This window comes from Monodon monoceros, unplaced genomic scaffold (genome assembly GCF_005190385.1).
Source record: "Monodon monoceros isolate NGI ecotype Baffin Bay Population unplaced genomic scaffold, NGI_Narwhal_1 Super_Scaffold_12, whole genome shotgun sequence".
Lineage (NCBI taxonomy): Eukaryota > Metazoa > Chordata > Mammalia > Artiodactyla > Monodontidae > Monodon > Monodon monoceros.
In genome coordinates, this window is record NW_021703768.1 from 89,094,354 (window position 1) to 89,114,481 (window position 20,128).

The 20,128-nt window shown below is 38.6% G+C and overlaps 1 protein-coding gene across 2 annotated transcripts in view; it reads left to right on the forward strand.

Moving 5' to 3' along the window:
• The window catches only part of FER (FER tyrosine kinase), a 466,661-nt gene that overhangs the window by 82,635 nt on the left and 363,898 nt on the right, over positions 1–20,128 (forward strand). For both annotated transcript variants that reach the window (XM_029216683.1, XM_029216684.1), the window contains one exon: positions 13,940–14,039. In XM_029216683.1, the coding sequence (XP_029072516.1) occupies positions 13,940–14,039 (100 nt within the window). The remainder of the gene's footprint in view (positions 1–13,939; positions 14,040–20,128) is intronic.

The following is a 20,128-nucleotide window of genomic DNA, read 5'->3' on the forward strand; positions in this document are numbered from 1 at the left end:
CAAATACTTGAAGATTAAACAGCACACTTCTAAATAACATGTGGATCAAGGAAGAAATCTCAAGAAAAATTTAAAGATATTTTGAACGAAACGAACCTGAAAACAAAACTTATCAAAATTTGTGGGATACAACAAAAGCAGTGCTTAGAAGGAAATTTCTAGCATTGAATGCATTTGTTGGAAAAGAAGAAAGATCTAAAATCTATCATCTGAGCTTCCACCTTAGGACAGTAGAAAAAGAAGAGCAAATTGAATCCAAAGTACACAGAAGAAAAGAAATAATGAAAATTAGAGCAGAACTCAATGAAAATGAAAACATGAAACTAATAAAGTCAACAAAACCAAAATCTGGTTCTTTGAGAAGAATAAAATCAGTAAGCCTCTAGCCAGGCTAACAAAAACCCAGTGTGGGTACAAATTACTAATATCAGAAGTGAAAGGTACATATCCCATGGATATTAAAAGGATAATGAAGGACTACTTTTTAAAAACTCTATGTCCTAATTCAAAAAGAGTCATTTAGGGCTCCCCTGGTGGCACAGTGGTTGAGAGTCTGCCTGCCGATGCAGGGGACAGGGGTTCGTGCCCCGGTCCGGGGGATCCCACATGCCGTGGAGTGGCTGGGCCCGGGAGCCATGGCCGCTGAGCCTGCGCGTCTGGAGCCTGTGCTCTGCAATGGGAGAGGCCACAGCAGTGAGAGGCCCACGTACCGCAAAAAAAAAAAAAAAAAAAAAAATCATTTACCACAATGTTCATTGCACCTCTATTTACAATAGCCAGGACATGGAAGCAACCTAAGTGTCCATTGACAGATGAATGGATAAAGAAGATGTGGCACATATATACAATGGAATATTACTCAGCCATAAAAAGGAATGAAATTGAGTTATTTGTAGTGAGGTGGATGGGCCTAGAGTCTGTCATACAGAGTGAAATAAGTCAGAAAGAGAAAAACAAATACCGTATGCTAACACATATATATGGAATCTAAAAAAAAAAAAAAAAAGAGGTCATGAAGAACCTAGGGGCAAGATGGGAATAAAGATGCAGACCTACTAGAAAATGGACCTGAGGATATGGGGAGGGGGAAGGGTAAATTGTTACAAAGTGAGAGAGTGGTAGTGTATATATGGATATATATACACTACCAAATGTAAAATAGATAGCTAGTGGGAAGCAGTCACATAGCACAGGGAGATCAGCTCAGTGCTTTGTGACCAGCTAGAAGGGTGGGATAGGGAGGGTGGGAGGGAGGGAGACGCAAGAGGGAAGAGATATGGGGGTATATGTATATGTATAATTGATTCACTTCATTAAAAAGCAGAAACTAACACACCATTGTAAAGCAATTATATTCCAATAAAAACGTTAAAAAACAGAAAACAAAAAAACCCCTCTATGTCCATAAGTTTGATAATCTGGGAGAAATAGTCCAAAGCCTTGAAGGACGCAGTCTGCTAAAACTCACATAAGAAGAAATAGACAATCAGTAGGCACATATCTATTAAAGTAATTGAATCAATAATTAATAACCTTCCAAAACAGAAAGCACCAGGCTCAGATGGCTCCAGACTCAGATGGCTTCATTGGTGAATTCTATTAAACATTTAAGGAAGAAGTTATACCAATTCTCTACAAACTATTTCAGAAAAAGAAACAGAGAGGAGCTTCCTCACTCCATTCTATGAGGCCAGCATTACCTAACACCGAAAGCACACAAAGACATTAGAAGAAAAGGAAACAACAGACCAATATCTATCATGAACATAGATGCAAAAATCCTTAATAAACTATGAAGAAATAAAATCCAACAGTGTAGAAAAAGAATTTATACACTTTTACCAAGTGGAATTTTTTTCAGGTGTGAAAGGCTGGTTCGATATTTGAAAATCAAATAATGGAATCCATTATATCAGGAAATTAAAAAAGAAAAATTACATGAGCATATGAATAGATGCAGAAAAAGCATTTGACAAAATCCAACACCAGTTGGGTTGGTTCTCAGTAAACGAGGAATAAAGGGGAACTTCCTCAACTTGATGAAAGATATCTACAAAAAACGTATAGCTAACATCATCCTTAGTTGTGAGAAACTCATAACTTTCCCACTAAGATCAGGAGCAAGGGAAGGATGTCTGCCTTTACCAATGCTTATCAACATAATACTGGCAATCTTAGCTAATGAAACAAGGTAAGAAAAAGAAATGAAGTATGTACAGATTGGGAATGAAGAAATGAAGCTGTCTCTGTTTACAGATGACATGGTTGTTGATCCAAGAGAATCAACCAAAAATTCTTGGAACTAATAAACAGTTATAGCAAGTTTGCAGGATACAGTGTTAGCATACAGAAGTCAATCACTTCCCTATGTATTAACAAGGAACAGGTGGACTTTGAAATTAAAAACACAATACCATTTACATTAGAACCTCAAAAAATGAAATACTTAGGTTAGCAGCTATCAAAATATGTACAAGAGCTATAGGAGGATAATAACAGAACTCTGATGAGAGAAATAAGAGAAGAAATAATTGTAGAGATATCCCATGTTTGTGGATGAGAAACCTCAGTGTTGTCAAGATACAAATTATTCCTAATTTGAACTATAGATTCAACACAGTCCCAATCAAAATCTCAGCAAATGCCAAATTGATTCTAAAATTTATATGGAGAAACAGAAGACCCAGAATAGCCAACAGAATATTGAAGGACAAGAACGACATTGGAGAACTGACCTACCTGACTTCAAGACTTATCATAAAGACACTGTAATTGGGGAGAGCTTCAAGATGGCAGAAGAGTAAGATGTGGAGATCACCTTCCTCCCCACAAGTACATCAGAAATACATCTACATGTGGAAGAACTCATACAGAGCACCTACTGAACGCTGGCAGAAGACCTCAGACCTCCCAAAAGGCAAGAAACTCTCCACGTACCTGGGTAGGGAAAAAAAAAAAGAAAAAGCAGAGACAAAAGAATAGGGACGGGACCTGCACCAGTGGGAGGGAGCTGTGAAGGAGGAAAGGTTTCCACACACTAGAAAGCCCCTAGTCTCGTGGGCGGAGACTGCGGATGGCAGAGGGGGGAAGCTTTGGAGCCATAGAGGAGAGCGCAGCAACAGGGGTGCAGAGGGCAAAGCGGAGAGATTCCTGCAGAGAGGATCGGTGCCAACCAGCACTCACCAGCCCGAGAGGCTTGTCTGTTCACCAGCTGGGATGGGTGGGGGCGGGGAGCTGAGGCTCTGGCTTCCGAGGTCAGATCCCAGGGAGAGGACTGGGGTAGGCTGTGTGAACACAGCCTGAAGGGGGCTAGTGCACCACAGCTAGCCGGGAGGGAGTCTGGGAAAAAGTCTGGAGCTGCCGAAGAGGCAAGAGACTTTTTGTTGCCTCTTTGTTTCCTGGTGTGCGAGGAGGGGGGATTAAGAGTGTCCCTTAAAGGAGCTCCAGAGATGGGCGCGAACTGCGGCTATCAGCGCGGACCCCAGAGACAGGCATGAGACGTTAAGGCTGCTGCTGCAGCCACCGAGACGCCTATGTGCAAGCACAGGTCACTATCCACACCTCCCCTTCTGGGAGCTTGTGCAGCCTGCCATTGCCAGGGTTCCATGATCCAGGGACAACTTCCCTGGGAGAACACACGGCGCGCCTCAGGCTGGTGCAACTTCACGGTGGCCTCTGCCGCCACAGACTCGCCCTGCATTCCGTACCCCTCCCTCACCCCCGGCCAGAGCCCCTGAGGCAGCTGCTCCTTTAACCCTGTCCTGTCTGAGCGAAGAATAGATGCCCTCAGGCGACCCAGGCACAGAGGCGGGGCCAAATCCAAAGCTGAACACCAGGAGCTGTGCCAACAAAGAAGAGAAAGGGAAATCTCTTGAGCAGGCTCAGGAGCTGCGGATTAAATCTCCACAATCAACTTGATGTACCCTGCATCTGTGGAATACCTGAATAGACAACAAATCATCCCAAAATTGAGGAGGTGGACTTTGGGAGCAATGATATATATATATTTTTCCCTTTTTCTTTTTTTGTGAGTGTATATGTGTATAGTTCTCTGTGTGATTTTGTCTGTACAGCTTTGCTTTTACCATTTGACCTAGGGTTCAGTCTGTGCTTTTTTTTTTTAAGTATAGGTTTTAGCGCTTGTTATCATTGGTGGATTTGTTTTTTGGTTTGGTTGCTCTCTTCTTTTTTTTTAATAATTTTTATTTTAATAACTATTTTATTTTATTTTATTTTTTCTTTCTTTTTTTTTCTCCCTTTTATTCTGAGCTGTGTGGATTATGACAGATTCTTGGTGCTCCAGCCAGGCGTCAGGTCTGTGCCTCTGAGGTGGGAGACCAAGTTCATGACGTTGGTCCACAAGAGACCTCCCAGCTCCACGTAATATCAAATGGCAAAAATCTCCCAGAGATCTCCATGTCAACGCCAAGACCCAGCTCCACTCAACGACCAGCAAACTACAGTGCTGGACACCCTATGCCAAACAGCTAGCAAGACAGGAACACAACGCCACCCATTAGCAGAGAGGCTGCCTAAAATCATAATAAGTCCACAGACACCCCAAAACACACCACCAGACATGGACCTGCCCACCAGAAAGACAAGATCCAGCCTCATCCACCAGAACACAGGCACTAGTCCCCTCCACCAAAAAGTGTACACAACCTACGGAACCAACCTTAGCCACTGGGGGCAGACACCAAAAACAACAGGAACTATGAACCTACACCTGTGAAAAGGAGACCCCAAACAGTAAGTTAAGCAAAATGACAAGACAGAGAAACACACAGCAGATAAAGGAGCAAGGTAAAAACCTGCCTATTGAAGAGGAAATAGGCAGTGTACCTGAAAAAGAATTCAGAACAATGATAGTAAGGATGATCCAAAATCTTGGAAATAGAATAGAGAAAATACAAGAAACGTTTAACAAGGACCTAGAAAAACTAAAGAGGAAACAAACAGTGATGAATAACAGAATAAATGAAACAAAAAATTCTCTAGAAGGGATCAATAGCTGAATAACTGAGGCAGAAGAACGGATAAGTGACCTGGAAGATAAAATAGTGGAAATAACTACTGCAGAGCAGAAAAAGAAAAAAGAATGGGAACGGATGGGCCTGTGAGCCATGGCCGCTGAGCCTGGGCATCCGGAGCCTGTGCTCCGCAACGGGAGAGGCCACAACAGTGAGAGGCCCGTGTAATGCAAAAAAAAAAAAAAAAAAAGAATGAAAAGAATTGAGGACAGTCTCAGAGACCTCTGGGACAACATTAAACACACCAACATTGGAACTATAGGGGTCCCAGAGGAAGGAGAGAAAAAGAAAGGGACTGAAAAATTATTTGAAGAAATTATAGTTGAAAACTTCCCTAATATGGGAAAGCAAATAGTCAATCAACTCCAGGAAGCACAGAGAGTCCCATACAGGATAAATCCAAGGAGAAACATGACAAGACACATATTAATCAAACTCAAAAATTAAACACAAAGAAAAAATATTAAAAGCAGCAAGGGAAAAACAACAAACAAGGGAATCCCCATAAGGTTAACAGCTGATCTTTCAGCAGAAACTCCACAAGCCAGAAGGGAGTGGCAGGACATATTTAAAGTGATGAAGGGGAAAAACCTACAACCAAGATTACTCTAGCCAGCAAGGTTCTCATTCAGATTCGATGGAGAAATTAAAACTTTTACAGACAAGCAAAAGCTAAGAGAATTCAGCACCACCAAACCAGCTTTACAACAAATGCTAAAGGAGCTTCTCTAGGCAGGAAACACAAGAGAAGGAAAACTCCTACAATAACAAACCCAAAACAATTAAGAAAATGGTAATAGGAACATACATATTAATAACTACCTTAAATATAAATGGATTAAATGCTCCAAGTAAAAGACATAGACTGGCTGAATGTATATGAAAACAAAACCCGTATATATGCTGTGTACAAGAGTCCCACTTCAGGCCTAGGGACACATACAGACTGCAAGTAAGGGGATGGGAAAATATATTCCATGCAAATGGAAATCAGAAGAAAGCTGGAGTAGCAGTTCTCATATGAGACAAAATAGACTTTAATAAAAAAACTATTACAAGAGACAAAGAATGACACTACATAATGATGAAGGGACCAATCCAAGCAGAAGATATAACAAGTGTAAATATTTATGCACCCAACATAGGAGCACCTCAATACATAAGGCAAATACTAACAGCCATAAAAGGGGAAATTGACAGTAACACAATCATAGTGCGGAACGTTAACACCCCACTTTCACCAATGGACAGATCATCCAAAATGAAAATAAATAAGGAAACACAAGCTAAATGATACGTTAACAAGATAGACTTAATTGATATGTATAGGACTTTCCATCCAAAAACAACAGAATACACATTCTTCACAAGTGCTCATGGAACATTCTCCAGGATAGATCTTATCTTGGGTCACAAATCAAACGTTGGTAAATTTAAGAAAATTTAAATCGTTTCAAGTATCTTTTCTGACCACAACACTATTTGAGTAGATATCAATTACAGGAAAACATCAGTAAAAAATACAAACACAAGGAGGCTAAACAATACACTACTTAATAACCAAGTGATCACCGAAGAAATCAAAGAGAAAATTTAAAAATGCCTAGAAACAAATGACAATGAAAACACGATGACCCAGAACCTATGCGATGCAGCAAAAGCAGTTCTAAGAGCTAAGTTTATAGTAATACAATCCTACCTTAAGAAACAAGAAACATCTCAAATAAACAACCTAACCTTATACCTAAAGCATTTAGAGAAAAAAGAACAAAAAACCCCCAAAGTTAGCAGAAGGAACAAAACCATAAAGGTCAGATCAGAAAAAAATGAAAAAGAAATGAAGGAAATGATAGCAAAGATCAATAAAAGTAAAAGCTGGTTCTTTGGGAAGATAAACAAAATTGATAAACCGTTAGCCAGACTCATCAGGAAAAAAGGGAGAAGACTCAATTCAATAGAATTAGTAATGAAAAAAGAGAAGTAACAACTGACGCGGCAGAAATAAAAGGATCATGAGAGATTACTACAAGCAACTCTATGCCAATAAAATGGACAACCTGGAAGAAATGAACAAATTCTTAGAAATGCACAACCTGCCAAGACTGAATCAGGAAGAAATAGAAAATATGAACAGACCAATCACAAGCACTGAAATTGAAACTGTGATTAAAAATCTTCCAACAAAGAAAAGCCCAGGACCAGATGGCTTCACAGGCGAATTCTATCAAACATTTAGAGAAGAGCTAACACCTATCTTTCTCAAACTCTTCCAAAATATAGCAAAGGGAGGAACACTCCAAAGTCATTCTATGAGGCCACCATCACCCTGATACCAAAACCAGACAAAGATGTCACAAAGAAAGAAAACTAGAGGCCAATATCACTGATGAACATAGATGCAAAAATCCTCAACATAATACTAGCAAGCAGAATCCAGCAACACATTAAAAGGGTCATACACCATGATCAAGTCATATTTATCCCAGGACTGCAAGGATTCTTCAATATATGCAAATCAGTCAATGTGATACACCATATTAACAAGTTGAAGGAGTAGAACCGTATGATCATCTCAATAGATGCAGAGAAAGCTTTTGACAAAATTCAACACCCATTTATGATAAAAACCCTGCAGAAAGTAGGCATAGAGGGAACTTTCCTCAACATAATAAAGGCCATATATGACATAGCCACAGCCCACATCGTCCTCAATGTTGAAAATCTGAAATCATTTCCACTAAGATCAGGAATGAGACAGTGGTGCCCACTCCCACCACTATTATTCAACATAGTTTTCGAAGTTTTAGCCACAACAGTCAGAGAAGAAAAAGAAATAAAAGGAATCCAAATTGGAAAGGAAGAAGTGAAGCTGTCACTGTTTGCAGATGACGCGATACTATACATAGAGAATCCTAACGATGCTACCAGAAAACTACTAGAGCTAATCAATGAATTTGGTAAAGTATCAGGATACAAAACTAATGCACAGAAATCTCTGGCGTTCCTATACACTAATGATGAAAAATCTGAAAGTGAAATTAAGAAAACACTCCCATTTACCATTGCAACAAAAAAATAGAATATCCAGGAATAAACCTACCTAAGGGGACAAAAGACCTGTATGCAGAAAATTATAAGACACTGATGAAAGGAGTTAAAAGATGATACACATAGATGGAGAGATATACCATGTTCTTGGATTGGAAGAATCAACATTATGAAAATGACTATAGTACCCAAAGCAATCTACAGATTCAATTCAATCCCTATCAAACTACCACTGGCATTTTTCACAGAAGTAGAACAAAAAATTTCACAATTTGTATGGAAACACAAAAGACCCCGTATAGCCAAAGCAATCTTGAGAAAGAAAAACGGAGCTGGAGGAATCAGGCTCCCTGACTTCAAACTATACTACCAAGCTAAAGTAATCAAGACAGTATGGCACTGGCACAAAAAGAGAAATATAGATCAATGGAACACGATAGAAAGCTCAGAGATAAACCGTCACACATATGGTCACCTTATCTTTGATACAGGAGGTAAGAATATACAGTGGAGAAATGACAGCCTGTTCAATAAGTGGTGCTGGGAAAACTGTACAGCTACTTGTAAAAGAATTATATTAGAGCACTCCCTAACGCCATACACAAAAATAAACTCAAAATGGATTAAAGACTTAAATGTAAGGCCAGACGCTATCAAACTCTTAGAGGAAAACATAGGTAGAATACTCTATGCCATAAATCACAGCAAGATCCTTTTTGACCCACCTCCTAGAGAAATGGAGATAAAAGCATAAATAAACTAATGGGAACCAATGATTCTTAAAACAATGACACTTAAAACACATAAACAAGATGAAAAGACAACCCGCAGAATGGCAGAAAATATTTGCAAATGAAGCAACTGACAAAGCATTAATCTCCAAAATTTACAAGTAGCTCATGCAGCTGAATATCAAAAAAACAAACAACCCAATCCAAAAATGGGCAGAAGACCTAAATAGACATTCTCCAAAGAAGATATGCAGATTGCTAACAAACACATGAAAGAATGCTCAACATCATTAATCATTAGAGAAATGCAAATCAAAAGTACAATGAGATATCATACACTGGTCAGAATGGCCATCATCAAAAAATCTAGAAACAATAAATGCTGGAGAGGTGTGGAGAAATGGAACCCTCTTGCACTGTTGATGGGAATGTAAATTGATACAGCCACTATGGAAAACAGTATGGTGGTTCTTTAAAAAACTGAAAATAGAACTGCACAACCCAGCATTCCCACTACTGGGCATATACCCTGAGAAAACCATAATTCATGGAGTAATGTACCACAATGTTCATTGCAGCTCTACTTACAGTAGCCAGGACATGGAAGCAACCTAAGTGTCCATCAACAGATGAATGGATAAAGAAGATGTGGCACATATATAGAATGGAATATTTCTCAGCCATAAAAAGAAAAGAAATTGAGTTATTTGTAGTGAGGTGGATGGACCTAGAGTCTGTCATACAGAGTGGACCTAGAGTCTGTCATACAGAGTGAAGTAAGTCAGAAAGAGAAAAACAAATACCATATGCTAACACATATATATGGAATGTAAAAAAAAAAGATCATGAAGATCCTAGGGACAAGACGGGAATAAAGTCACAGACCTACTAGAGAATGGATTTGAGGTTATGGGGAGGGGTAAGGGTAAGCTGGGACAAAGTTAAAGAGTGGCATGGACATATATACAGTACCAAATGTAAAATAGATAGCTAGTGGGAAGTAGCCGCATAGCACAGGGAGATCAGCTAGGTGCTTTGTGACCACCTAGAGGGGTGGGATAGGGAGGGTGGGAGGGAATGAGTCGTAAGAGGGAAGAGTTATGGGGATATAAATATATGTATAACTGATTCACTTTGTTGTAAAGCAGAAACTAACACACTCTTGTAAAGCTATTATACTTTAAATAGATGTTAAAAAATTATTCTGATAGTTTTCTCTGGATAATGAGTAATTTGCCTTGTGACTTGGTATATATCTATATAGGTGTGTGTGTGTGTATATATATATATATATATATATATATGTATATATATGTGTGTGTGTGTGTGTGTAAATATCTTAATATACAAAAGATAAAGGAGTATTTTAAATTAAAAAAATACAGTAATCAAGATAGTTTGGTATTTGTGAAAGACAATAGGAAAACAAATAGATCAGTGGAACAGAATAGAGGGAGAGAGTCAGAAGTAGATCCACATAATTGTAGTTAACTGATCTTTGACAAAGGGGCAAAGTCAATACAGGGGAGAAAAGTTAATATTTTTAACAAATGGTGCTGGAACAAGGGACCGCCATGTGCAAAAAAATGAATCTAGACACATACTTTACACCATTCACACAAATTAACTCAAAATGGATCACAGACCTAAATGTACAATGTAATAGTATAAAACACCTAGAAGATAAATAGGAGAAAACCTAGATGACCTCGGGTATGAAGATGACTTTTTAGATACAACACCAAAGGCGTGATCCATGAAGAAATAATTGATAAGTTGGAACTCCTCAAAATTTTAAAACTTCTCTGTTTTCCTTTCTTTCTTCCCTCCTCCCTACCTGTACTGCATGGCTTGTGGAATCTTAGTTCCCTGACCAGGGATTGAACTTGGGCCCTTGTCAGTGAGAACTCAGATTTCTAACCACTTGACCGTCAGGGAATTCCCTCCTTTCTTTCTTTTTTAAAACATTATAACTCCACAGAAATGTGTGTGATACGTGTTGCAAATGGCAAAGGAACACATGAGTTTTCATTCAGAGAAATTCTACTTAACACTGGACGTGAGTCATGGTATGAAAGTGTGCCTCCAATCTCAAATGGTATGGCATCTTTAGTACAGAATTTAAGGGAAAGTACGAGCATTGGAAGTGAAACCCAAAAGGGTCTCAGGCACACTCTGGGTGGTCTATAAGCAATTATGGAACTATAATGACTTCATAAGTTTAAAAGATATAATGAACTCAAAGCAGCCTGATAGGCAAGATAAAATGAACCAGATTGGCAAAATTCTCAGAAAGATTTCAACAACAGACATCAATGTGATACAACAGTTGAAAAGTATGCAAAATGGAAAATAGTTCGAGCCCCTGAGACCAGAGCAGTAACTGTGATGGGCAGTCACGTAGATGGAAGTGTCCATATTTCTTGCCTGCTCCAAGCTATATATATATATATTTTATATATATGGTATATATTATATGTATTGTATTCAGGTTCTCCTCAAAAAAATAAAAAATAAAACTTCTGCTCTGCAAATACAGTATCAAAGGAATGAGAAGATAAGCCACAGACTGGAAGAAAACATTTGCAAAGGCACATTTGACAAAAGACTGTTATCTAAAATACACAAAGAACTCTTTCTTGGTGGCATAGTGGTTAAGAATCTGCCTGCCAATGCAGGGGACATGGGTTCGATCCCTGGTCCAGGAAGATCCCACATGCTGTGGAGCAACTAAGCCTGTGAGCCACAACTACTGAGCCTGCGCTCTAGAGCCTGCGAGCCACAACTACTGAGCCCATGTGCTGCAGGTACTGAGCCCATGCGCTGCAACTACTGAAGCCCGTTTGCCGCAGCTGCCTAGCCCATGTGCTGCAACTACTGATGCCTGAATGTCTAGAGCCCATGCTCCAGAACAAGAGAAGCTACCACAATGAGAAGCCCGTGAACTGCAACAAAGAGTAGCCCTGCTCGCTGCAATTAGAGGAAGCCTGCACCCAGCAACGAGGACCCAACACAGCCAAAAAGAAATAAAATTAATTTAAAAAAATACACAAAGAACTCTTAAAAGTCTACTAAGAAAACCAGCAACCTGATTAAAAAACAAACACCTCACCAAAGAAGATATACAGATGCCAAATAAGCACATAAAAAGTTGCTCAACATCATATGTCATCAAGGAAGTGCGAATTAAAGGAACAATGACATACCACTACACCTCTATTAGGACGCCCCAAATCTAGAACGTTGACAACCACCAAGTACTGGTGAGGTTGTGGAGCAACAGGAACTCTCATTCATTGCTGGTGGGAATGCAAAATAATCCAGCCACTTTGGAAGACAGTTCGGCTGTTTCTTACAAAATTAAAAATACTCTTACCATAGGACCCAGCAATTGAGTTCCTTAGTATTTGTGCAGAGGAGTTGAAAACATATGTCTACACTAAAGCCCACACATAGCTGTTTATAACAGCTTTATTCATAATTGTCAAAACTTGGAAGCAAGCAAGAAGTCCTTTAGTAAGTGAGTGGATAAACTGTAGTGCATCCAGACAATGGAATATTATTCAGAGCTCAAAGAAAATGAGCTACCAAGCCACAGAAAGATATGGAGGAACCTTAAATGCATATTACTAAGTGAAAGAAGCCAATATGAAAAATATGTATGATTCTAACTATATGATATTCTGGAAAAGTCAAAACTATGAAGACAGTAAAAAGATCATTGATTTCCAGGAGTTAGTGAATAGGTGGAGCACAGAGGGTTTTATGACAGTGAAACAACTGTGTGTGGTACTATAATGGTGGATACATGTCATTATATGTTTGTTCAAAACCATAAAATGTACACCAAGAGTGGAACTTAATGTAAACTATGGACTTATGTGATAATGATGTGTCCTTGTAGGTTTATCAATAGTAAAAATTTACAAACCTACTCTAGTGGAGTATGTTGATAATCAGGGAGGCTGTGCATGAATCAGGGCAAAAGACAAGTGGGGAATCTCCATACTTTGTGTTAATTCGGCTGTGATACTAAAAGTGCTCTAAAAGGTAAAGTCCATTAAAAACAAAATGTTAACCAGTGAGGTTCTTTTTAAAAGGGAATGATTTGAACTCATGTATATCTATATCATAGTTGTAGATATTTTTGTTTATTTACACAGTGCAATCCTCCATGCTGTCAAGAACATTTGTGATGCAGAATTTGTTTAAAGTGGGCTCTGGGATTTTCTTCCAAGTTTCTTATGCCCCTTTAGCAAGTTTCTAATGCTGCTGATTTCATACTCTTCCAGAAGGCTTATTAGAAGTTTTTTAGATACAATCTAAGACTCTCAGTTTTTTCTCAAATGCTTGTTATGGTTTTTTGACGACAGAATCAAAGACTTGGATTTGTCTAGCTTTTGGGTAGAAATAATAACGAAGTTCATGTGTGCATGCAGTGATGACTGTCATGATTGCTGCCTGGCCAGCAATGATTGTTAGATGTATCTTTTCAGAGATGTTACAGTGTGAAAAAAAAAAAAAATCATGTTAGAACTGGTAAATTATGACAGCTCAGAGTTATTCTGTATAATTAAAATAAGTATTTTAAATTATTTTTTTCATTAGAGAAAATATTTTTGTACACAGCAATTAATTATTGGCCTTTACATTTTATTTATTTATTTATTTATTTTTGCGGTACACGGGCCTCTCACTGTTGTGGCCTCTCCCCCTGTGGAGCACAGGCTCTGGACGTGCAGGCTCAGCGGCCATGGCTCACAGGCCCAGCCACTCCGCGGCATGTGGGATCCTCCTGGACTGGGGCACGAACCTGTGTCCCCTGCATCGGCAGGCAGACTCTCAACCACTGCGCCACCAGGGAAGCCCCTGGCCTTTACATTTTAGATGATGACAGCACTATTTCATGATCTGTTCTTCTTTTTAAGAAATTTTTTTTTTCATATGCTGTTGAATTTATCACCGATTTCTTAGCTAATTTTAGTTTACTGGTTATAATTGTATATTAAAGAGCACCTCTGCCCCATAAGCAGTAAAATATGCATCTGTTAATACTTTGGAATTTAGGTTCTCGACTGAAATAAATTTAAGCATTAAAAAATTTTTTTTCATTTCTTTTTTTGACAGGTCACAAAGACAGAATTAGAGAAATTAAAAACAAGCTATAGACAATTAATAAAAGAAATGAATTCTGCCAAAGAGAAATATAAAGAAGCTGTAGCTAAAGGTATGATGCAATTATGAAAAATGTTTATTTCAGTGATTTTTATTCTTATCATTTGAAAGTTATCTTTATAAGTGGTGGAATGATTACACTTAGACCAATTCACATTTTAAAAATATTAAAGTAAGCCAAAATAGACTAATTACCAAACTGTGTAATAAGTATTTCTTTTGTTTTTTGAAAATAATGGAAACTATTTTTGAGTAGTTAATGCTATTAATAGAATTATGCAGTACTTGTAATAGAATGCAAGGAATGTTTAAATTTTTCTCATAGGCTTCAGATTTACTCATTTAATTACTGAGTGCTAAATAAGAAAAATAAAGTTGTATTTGTTAGCTTTTATTGATCCTCCTTTTACCTGTATTTAAATGCTATTAAAATCACAGGTCATTTTATAGCTCAGTTTTGCTTTCATAGCTTAATTTTATATCTATGTTGTACTAAAATTTTCATAATAAGCTTTGGAAGTAAATGGAAAGGGAAACATTATGTTTTAATCAAAGATTTGTGGTTATAGTTTTTAAATGTGACTAGTCTTCATATTTATATATTTTTTAATTATAAAATTTTTGTTGTTTTCTGGTTAAATAGAAGCATTATTAGCAACTCTTTTTAAAATATTTTTTTAATTATTAAATTTACCTTTCTCATTTATTAATGTATTTTCTCTTTTTCTTTTACTTGTATGTTATTTTGTCATTTGGTTGAGGTAAATGAAGTAAACAGCTCCTATATTTGGATATACCTTACACAATGAAAATACTGTTTTTGTTATTCCCAGTAGACTAGAAGAGAGACTGATTTAGATGCAGTTCCCCCCCCCACTTCTGCCTCCCTTTCCTTCTTCCTCTTGCTCATCCCTACTTCCTTCCTCTCCTTCCTTCTCTGTCCCTCCCCTCCCTTCTCCCAGTATTCGCTTCAGCATTTACTTTGTGTCTCCCTTTCTCCCTGTCTCCATCCCTCCCACATGTATTTCACGTTTCTGCTTCTTGCAGTGTTTCTAGATGAATTAGTATTCACAGTTTACTTATTTTTACTTATTTTTCTTGTACCTCAACCAGCATTTTGAGATTATGATCTCTTTTTAATGCAAACATATCTTTTAAAATGCTTTCGTAATTCAGTTATGTAAGTTATTTAAGTGAAGAAAAGAAAAAATGCAATAGTGGAAAGATGAGTCAGACTTTGGAGTCAGATAGTCTTAGAGGTAAATTCCAATGTTGTATGATTATTTCATAATTTTCAAACTTTGTATACCTAATTATTATTCCGTTTTTATTTTAAAGAGTGTTTTATATAATCAAGAAGTATTTACTGAGCATTTGCTACCCTTAAGTTATTGAGATTCAAACATTCAAGGAGCTTACCCACTTCTAGTTGATATTCTAACTTGGGAACTGCAAGTCTTCACTGTTTTTCAAAATTTAGTCTTTATGCAAGGGATCCCCTGCTAAACCATCAAGAGTGATTTAGAAATAGTTTTGTACATTGAGCATTACTACTCAATCTGTCAAAGGGTTAGTTTTATAAAGTTCATTACATAATGCTTGGCTAGCATTCTCAAATTAGTTTCCTGTATTATAAACATCCACATATTAAATTCACCCAGAACAAGTGGTGACTTAATCCAACTATATTGTAATCCATCTATGTGAAGTATTTCACACTATGTCTATATCTGTTGGAGAATGATTAGTTAGGAAAAGAAGTACATAATTACTCCCAAGTGTTTGATACCTACTTTTAATGACATAGTTTTTGTTTAAAAAATGAAATCTAATTCTGATATCATAATAAAGTTTTAAATAGTTCTTGTACCTAAAGTTTATATTATCAAAGATTATTCACAGGTAATAATTGTTCTTTATTACTTATCTTTATTATTTACTATAGAGATAAAATACCATTCAGTGTTGTATCAGTAGTAAGAAGGCAACTAGAAAATCTGAAGACCGTAGTTTTAATTGATCTTAAGAAATGTATTATTTGACTGAGTCTCCTGAAGTTAAAATATGTGAGCTTATTTACATTTTCTTTCTAAAGGAATTAGTGATGTACTTTTTCATTTTCTGGAATTTGATTACTCCCATTAAATCAATGTAAAATGTATAGAGTATACACTTTTAAAGCAAGTTCTTATATAACTATGTAAATGCATGAGACTTATGTGAATTTCCCTTTTATAATCACAACTATCTTTATACTCATGATTACCTGAAAAAGTATAAAATTATATTTTTGAAAATTTTGTATCTGTTTTCAAACTCCTTCTACCTTTAACATGGAAATAGGTTTTTTTTGTGAAGTTATTTACTATTTATAAGGATGATGTGTTGGCAAATTCTTCCAACATTTACAGGCTTTATGTCAGAACCTTAGTTTATCTGGAGAGGCCACACCAGGCCATTTCTGGAATGGGCTCTAGGAATTGCTGGAGCACTGATGGTGGATACCCAAGCTGTGGCTCTGGCATTCAGAATCATTGCTTTAGACATTAGGGGGTCTTTGAAAAGCTATTTAAAAACTCAAACTGATATATAGTGTCCAGCTTGAGAAGACAAGGCTTCGGGGGAGATAGGACCCAGAAATAGCTCCTATAGTAAGTAAGGGTTAAATTCTGGATTTGATCAAGAATTGGTTTGGGAAGGTAGCAGGAATGTGACAGAAGAGTAAGATGCGGAGATCACCTTCCTCCCCACAGATACATCAGAAATACATCTACATATGGTACTGCTCCTATAGAACACCCACTGAATGCTGGCAGAAGACCTCAGACCTCCCAAAAGGCAAGAAACTCCCCACGTACCTGGGTAGGGTAAAAGAGAAAAGAAAAAACAGAGACAAAAGAATAGGGACAGAACCTGCACCAGTGGGAGGGAGCTGTGAAGGAGGAAAGGTTTCCACACACTAGGAAGCCCCTTCACAGGCGGAGACTGTGGGTGGCAGAGAGGGAAAGCTTCGGAGCCACGGAGGAGAGCACAGCAACAGGGGTGCGGAAGGCAAAGCAGAGAGATTCCTGCACAGAGGATCGGGGCCGACCAGCATTCACCAGCCGGAGAGGCTTGTCTGCTCACCCGCCGGGGCGGGTGGGGGCTGGGAGCTGAGACTCGGGCTTTAGTCAGAGCGCAGGGAGAGGACTGGCGGCGTGAACACAACCTGAAGGGATTAGTGCACCACGGCTAGCTGGGAGGGAGTCCGGGAAAAAGTCTGGACCTGCCGAAGAGGAAAGAGACATTTTCTTCCCTCTTTGTTTCCTGGTGAGCAAGGAGAGGGGATTAAGAGCGCTGCTTAAAGGAGCTCCAGAGATGTGCGCGAGCCACGGCTATCAGCGCAGACCCCAGAGGTGGGCATGAGATGCTAAGGCTGCTGCTGCCACCACCAAGAAGCCTGTGAGCAAGCACAGTTCACTATCCACAACTCTCCTGGGAGCCTGTGTAGACCGCCACTGCAAGGGTCCCATGATCCAGGGACAACTTCCCCGGGAGAACGCACAGCGCACCTCAGGCTGGGGCAAAGTCATGCCGGCCGCTGCCGCCACAGGCTCGCCCTGTTCCCCTCCCTCCCCCCGGCCGGAGTGAGTCAGAGCCCCCGAATCAGCTGCTCCTTTAACCCCATCCTGCCTGAGCGAAGAACAGAAGCCCTCAGGCGACCTACACGCAGAGGCAGGGCCAAATCCAATGCTGAAATCCGGGAGCTGTGCGTACAAGTAAAGAAAGGGAAATCTCTCTCAGCAGCCTCAGGAGCAGCGGATTAAATCTCCACAATCAACTTGATGTACCCTGCATCTGTGGAAAATATGAATAGACAACTAATCATCCCAAATTGACGAGGTGGTCTTTGAGAACAAGATATATTATTTTTTCCCCTTTTCCTCTTTTTGTGAGTGTGTATGTGTATGCTTCTGTGTGAGATTTTGTCTGTATAGATTTCCTTTCATCATTTGTCCTAGGGTTCTGTCAGTCCGTTTTTTTTTTTACTTAAAAAAATTTTTTTTCTTAATAATTATTTTTTGTTTTAATAACTTTTTTTAATCTTTATTTTATTTTATCCTCTTTCTTTCCTCCTTTCTTTCTTTCTTTTGTTTTCTTTTCTTCTCTTTCTTCTGTTTCTCCCTTTTATTCTGAGCTGTGTGGCTGAAAGGCTCTTGGTGCTCCAGCCAGGAGTCAGCGCTGTGCCTCTGAGCTGGGAGAGCCAACTTCAGGACACTGGTCCACAAGAGACCTCCCAGCTCCATGTAATATCAAATGGCGAAAATCTCCCAGAGATCTCCATCTCAATGCCAAGACCCAGCTTCACTCAATGACCAGCAAGCTACAGTGCTGGACACCCTATATGAAACAACTAGCAAGACAGGAACATAACCCTATCCATTAGCAGAAAGGCTGCCTAAAATCATAATAAGACTGCAGACACCCCAAAACACACCACCAGACATGGATCTGCCCACCAGAAAGACAAGACCCAGCCTCATCCACCAGAACACAGGCACTAGTCCCCTCCACCAGGAAGCCTACACAACCCACTGAAACATCGTTAGCCACTAGGGACAGACAACAAAAACAACGGGAACTACGAATCTGCAGCCTGCAAAAAGGAGACCCCAAACACAGTAAGATAAGCAAGATGAGAAGACAGAAAAACACACAGCAGATGAAAGAGCAAGGTAAAAACCCACCGGACCTAACAAATGAAGAGGAAATAGGCAGTCTACCTGAAAAAGAATTCAGAATAATGATAGTAAAGATGATCCAAAATCTTGGAAATAGAATAGAGAAAATGCAAGAAACATTTAACAAGGACCTAGAAGAACTAAAGAGGAAACAAGCAACGATGAACAACACAATAAATGAATTTAAAAATACTCTAGATGGGATCAATAGCAGAATAACTGAGGCAGAAGAATGGATAAGTGACCTGGAAGATAAAATAGTGGAAATAACTACTGCAGAGCAGAATGAAGAAAAAAGAATGAAAAGAACTGAGGACAGTCTCAGAGACCTCTGGGACAACATTAAACGCACCAACATTCAAATTATAGGGGTCCCAGAAGAAGAAGAGAAAAAGAAAGGGACTGAGAAAATATTTGAAGAGGTTATAGTTGAAAGCTTCCATAATATGGGAAAGGAAACAGTTCATCAAGTCCAGAAAGCACAGAGAGTCCCATACAGGATAAATCCAAGGAGAAACATGCCAAGACACATATTAATCAAACTATCAAAAATTAAATACAAAGAAAACATATTAAAAGCAGCAAGGGAAAAACAACAAATAACACATGAGGGAGTCCCCATAAGGTTAACAGCGGATCTTTCAGCAGTAACTCTGCAAGCCAGAAGGGAGTGGCAGGACACATTTAAAGAGATGAAGGAGAAAAACCTACAACCAAGATTACTTTACCCAGCAAGGATCTCATTCAGATTTGATGGAGAAATTAAAACCTTTACAGATAAGCAAAAGCTGAGAGAGTTCAGCACCACCAAACCAGCTTTACAGCAAAGGCTGAAGGACCTTCTCTAGGCAAAAAACACAAGAGAAGGAAAACAAGCACAAAACAATTAAGAAAATGGGAATAGGAACATACATATAGATAATTTCCTTTTATGTAAATTGATTAAGGGCTCCCACCGAAAGACACAGACTGGCTACAAAAACAAGAATGGATACAGAATGGATACAAAAAGAAGACCCATATATATGACATCTACAAGAGACCCACTTCAGACCTAGAGAAACATACAGACTGAAAGTGAGGGGATGGAAAAAGATATTCCATGCAAATGGAAATCAAAAGAAAGCTGGAGTAGCAATTCTCATATCAGATGAAATAGACTTTAAAATAAAGACTATTACAAGAGACAAGGACACTACATAATGATCAAGGGATCGATCAAAGAAAAAGATATGACAATTGTAAATAATTATGCACGCAACATAGGAGCACTTCAATACATAAGGCAAATGCTAACAGCCATAAAAGGGGAAATCGACAGTAACACATTCATAGTAGGGGACTTTAACACCCCACTTTCACCAATGGACAGATCATCCAAAATGAAGATAAATAAGGAAACACAAGCTTTAAACGATAC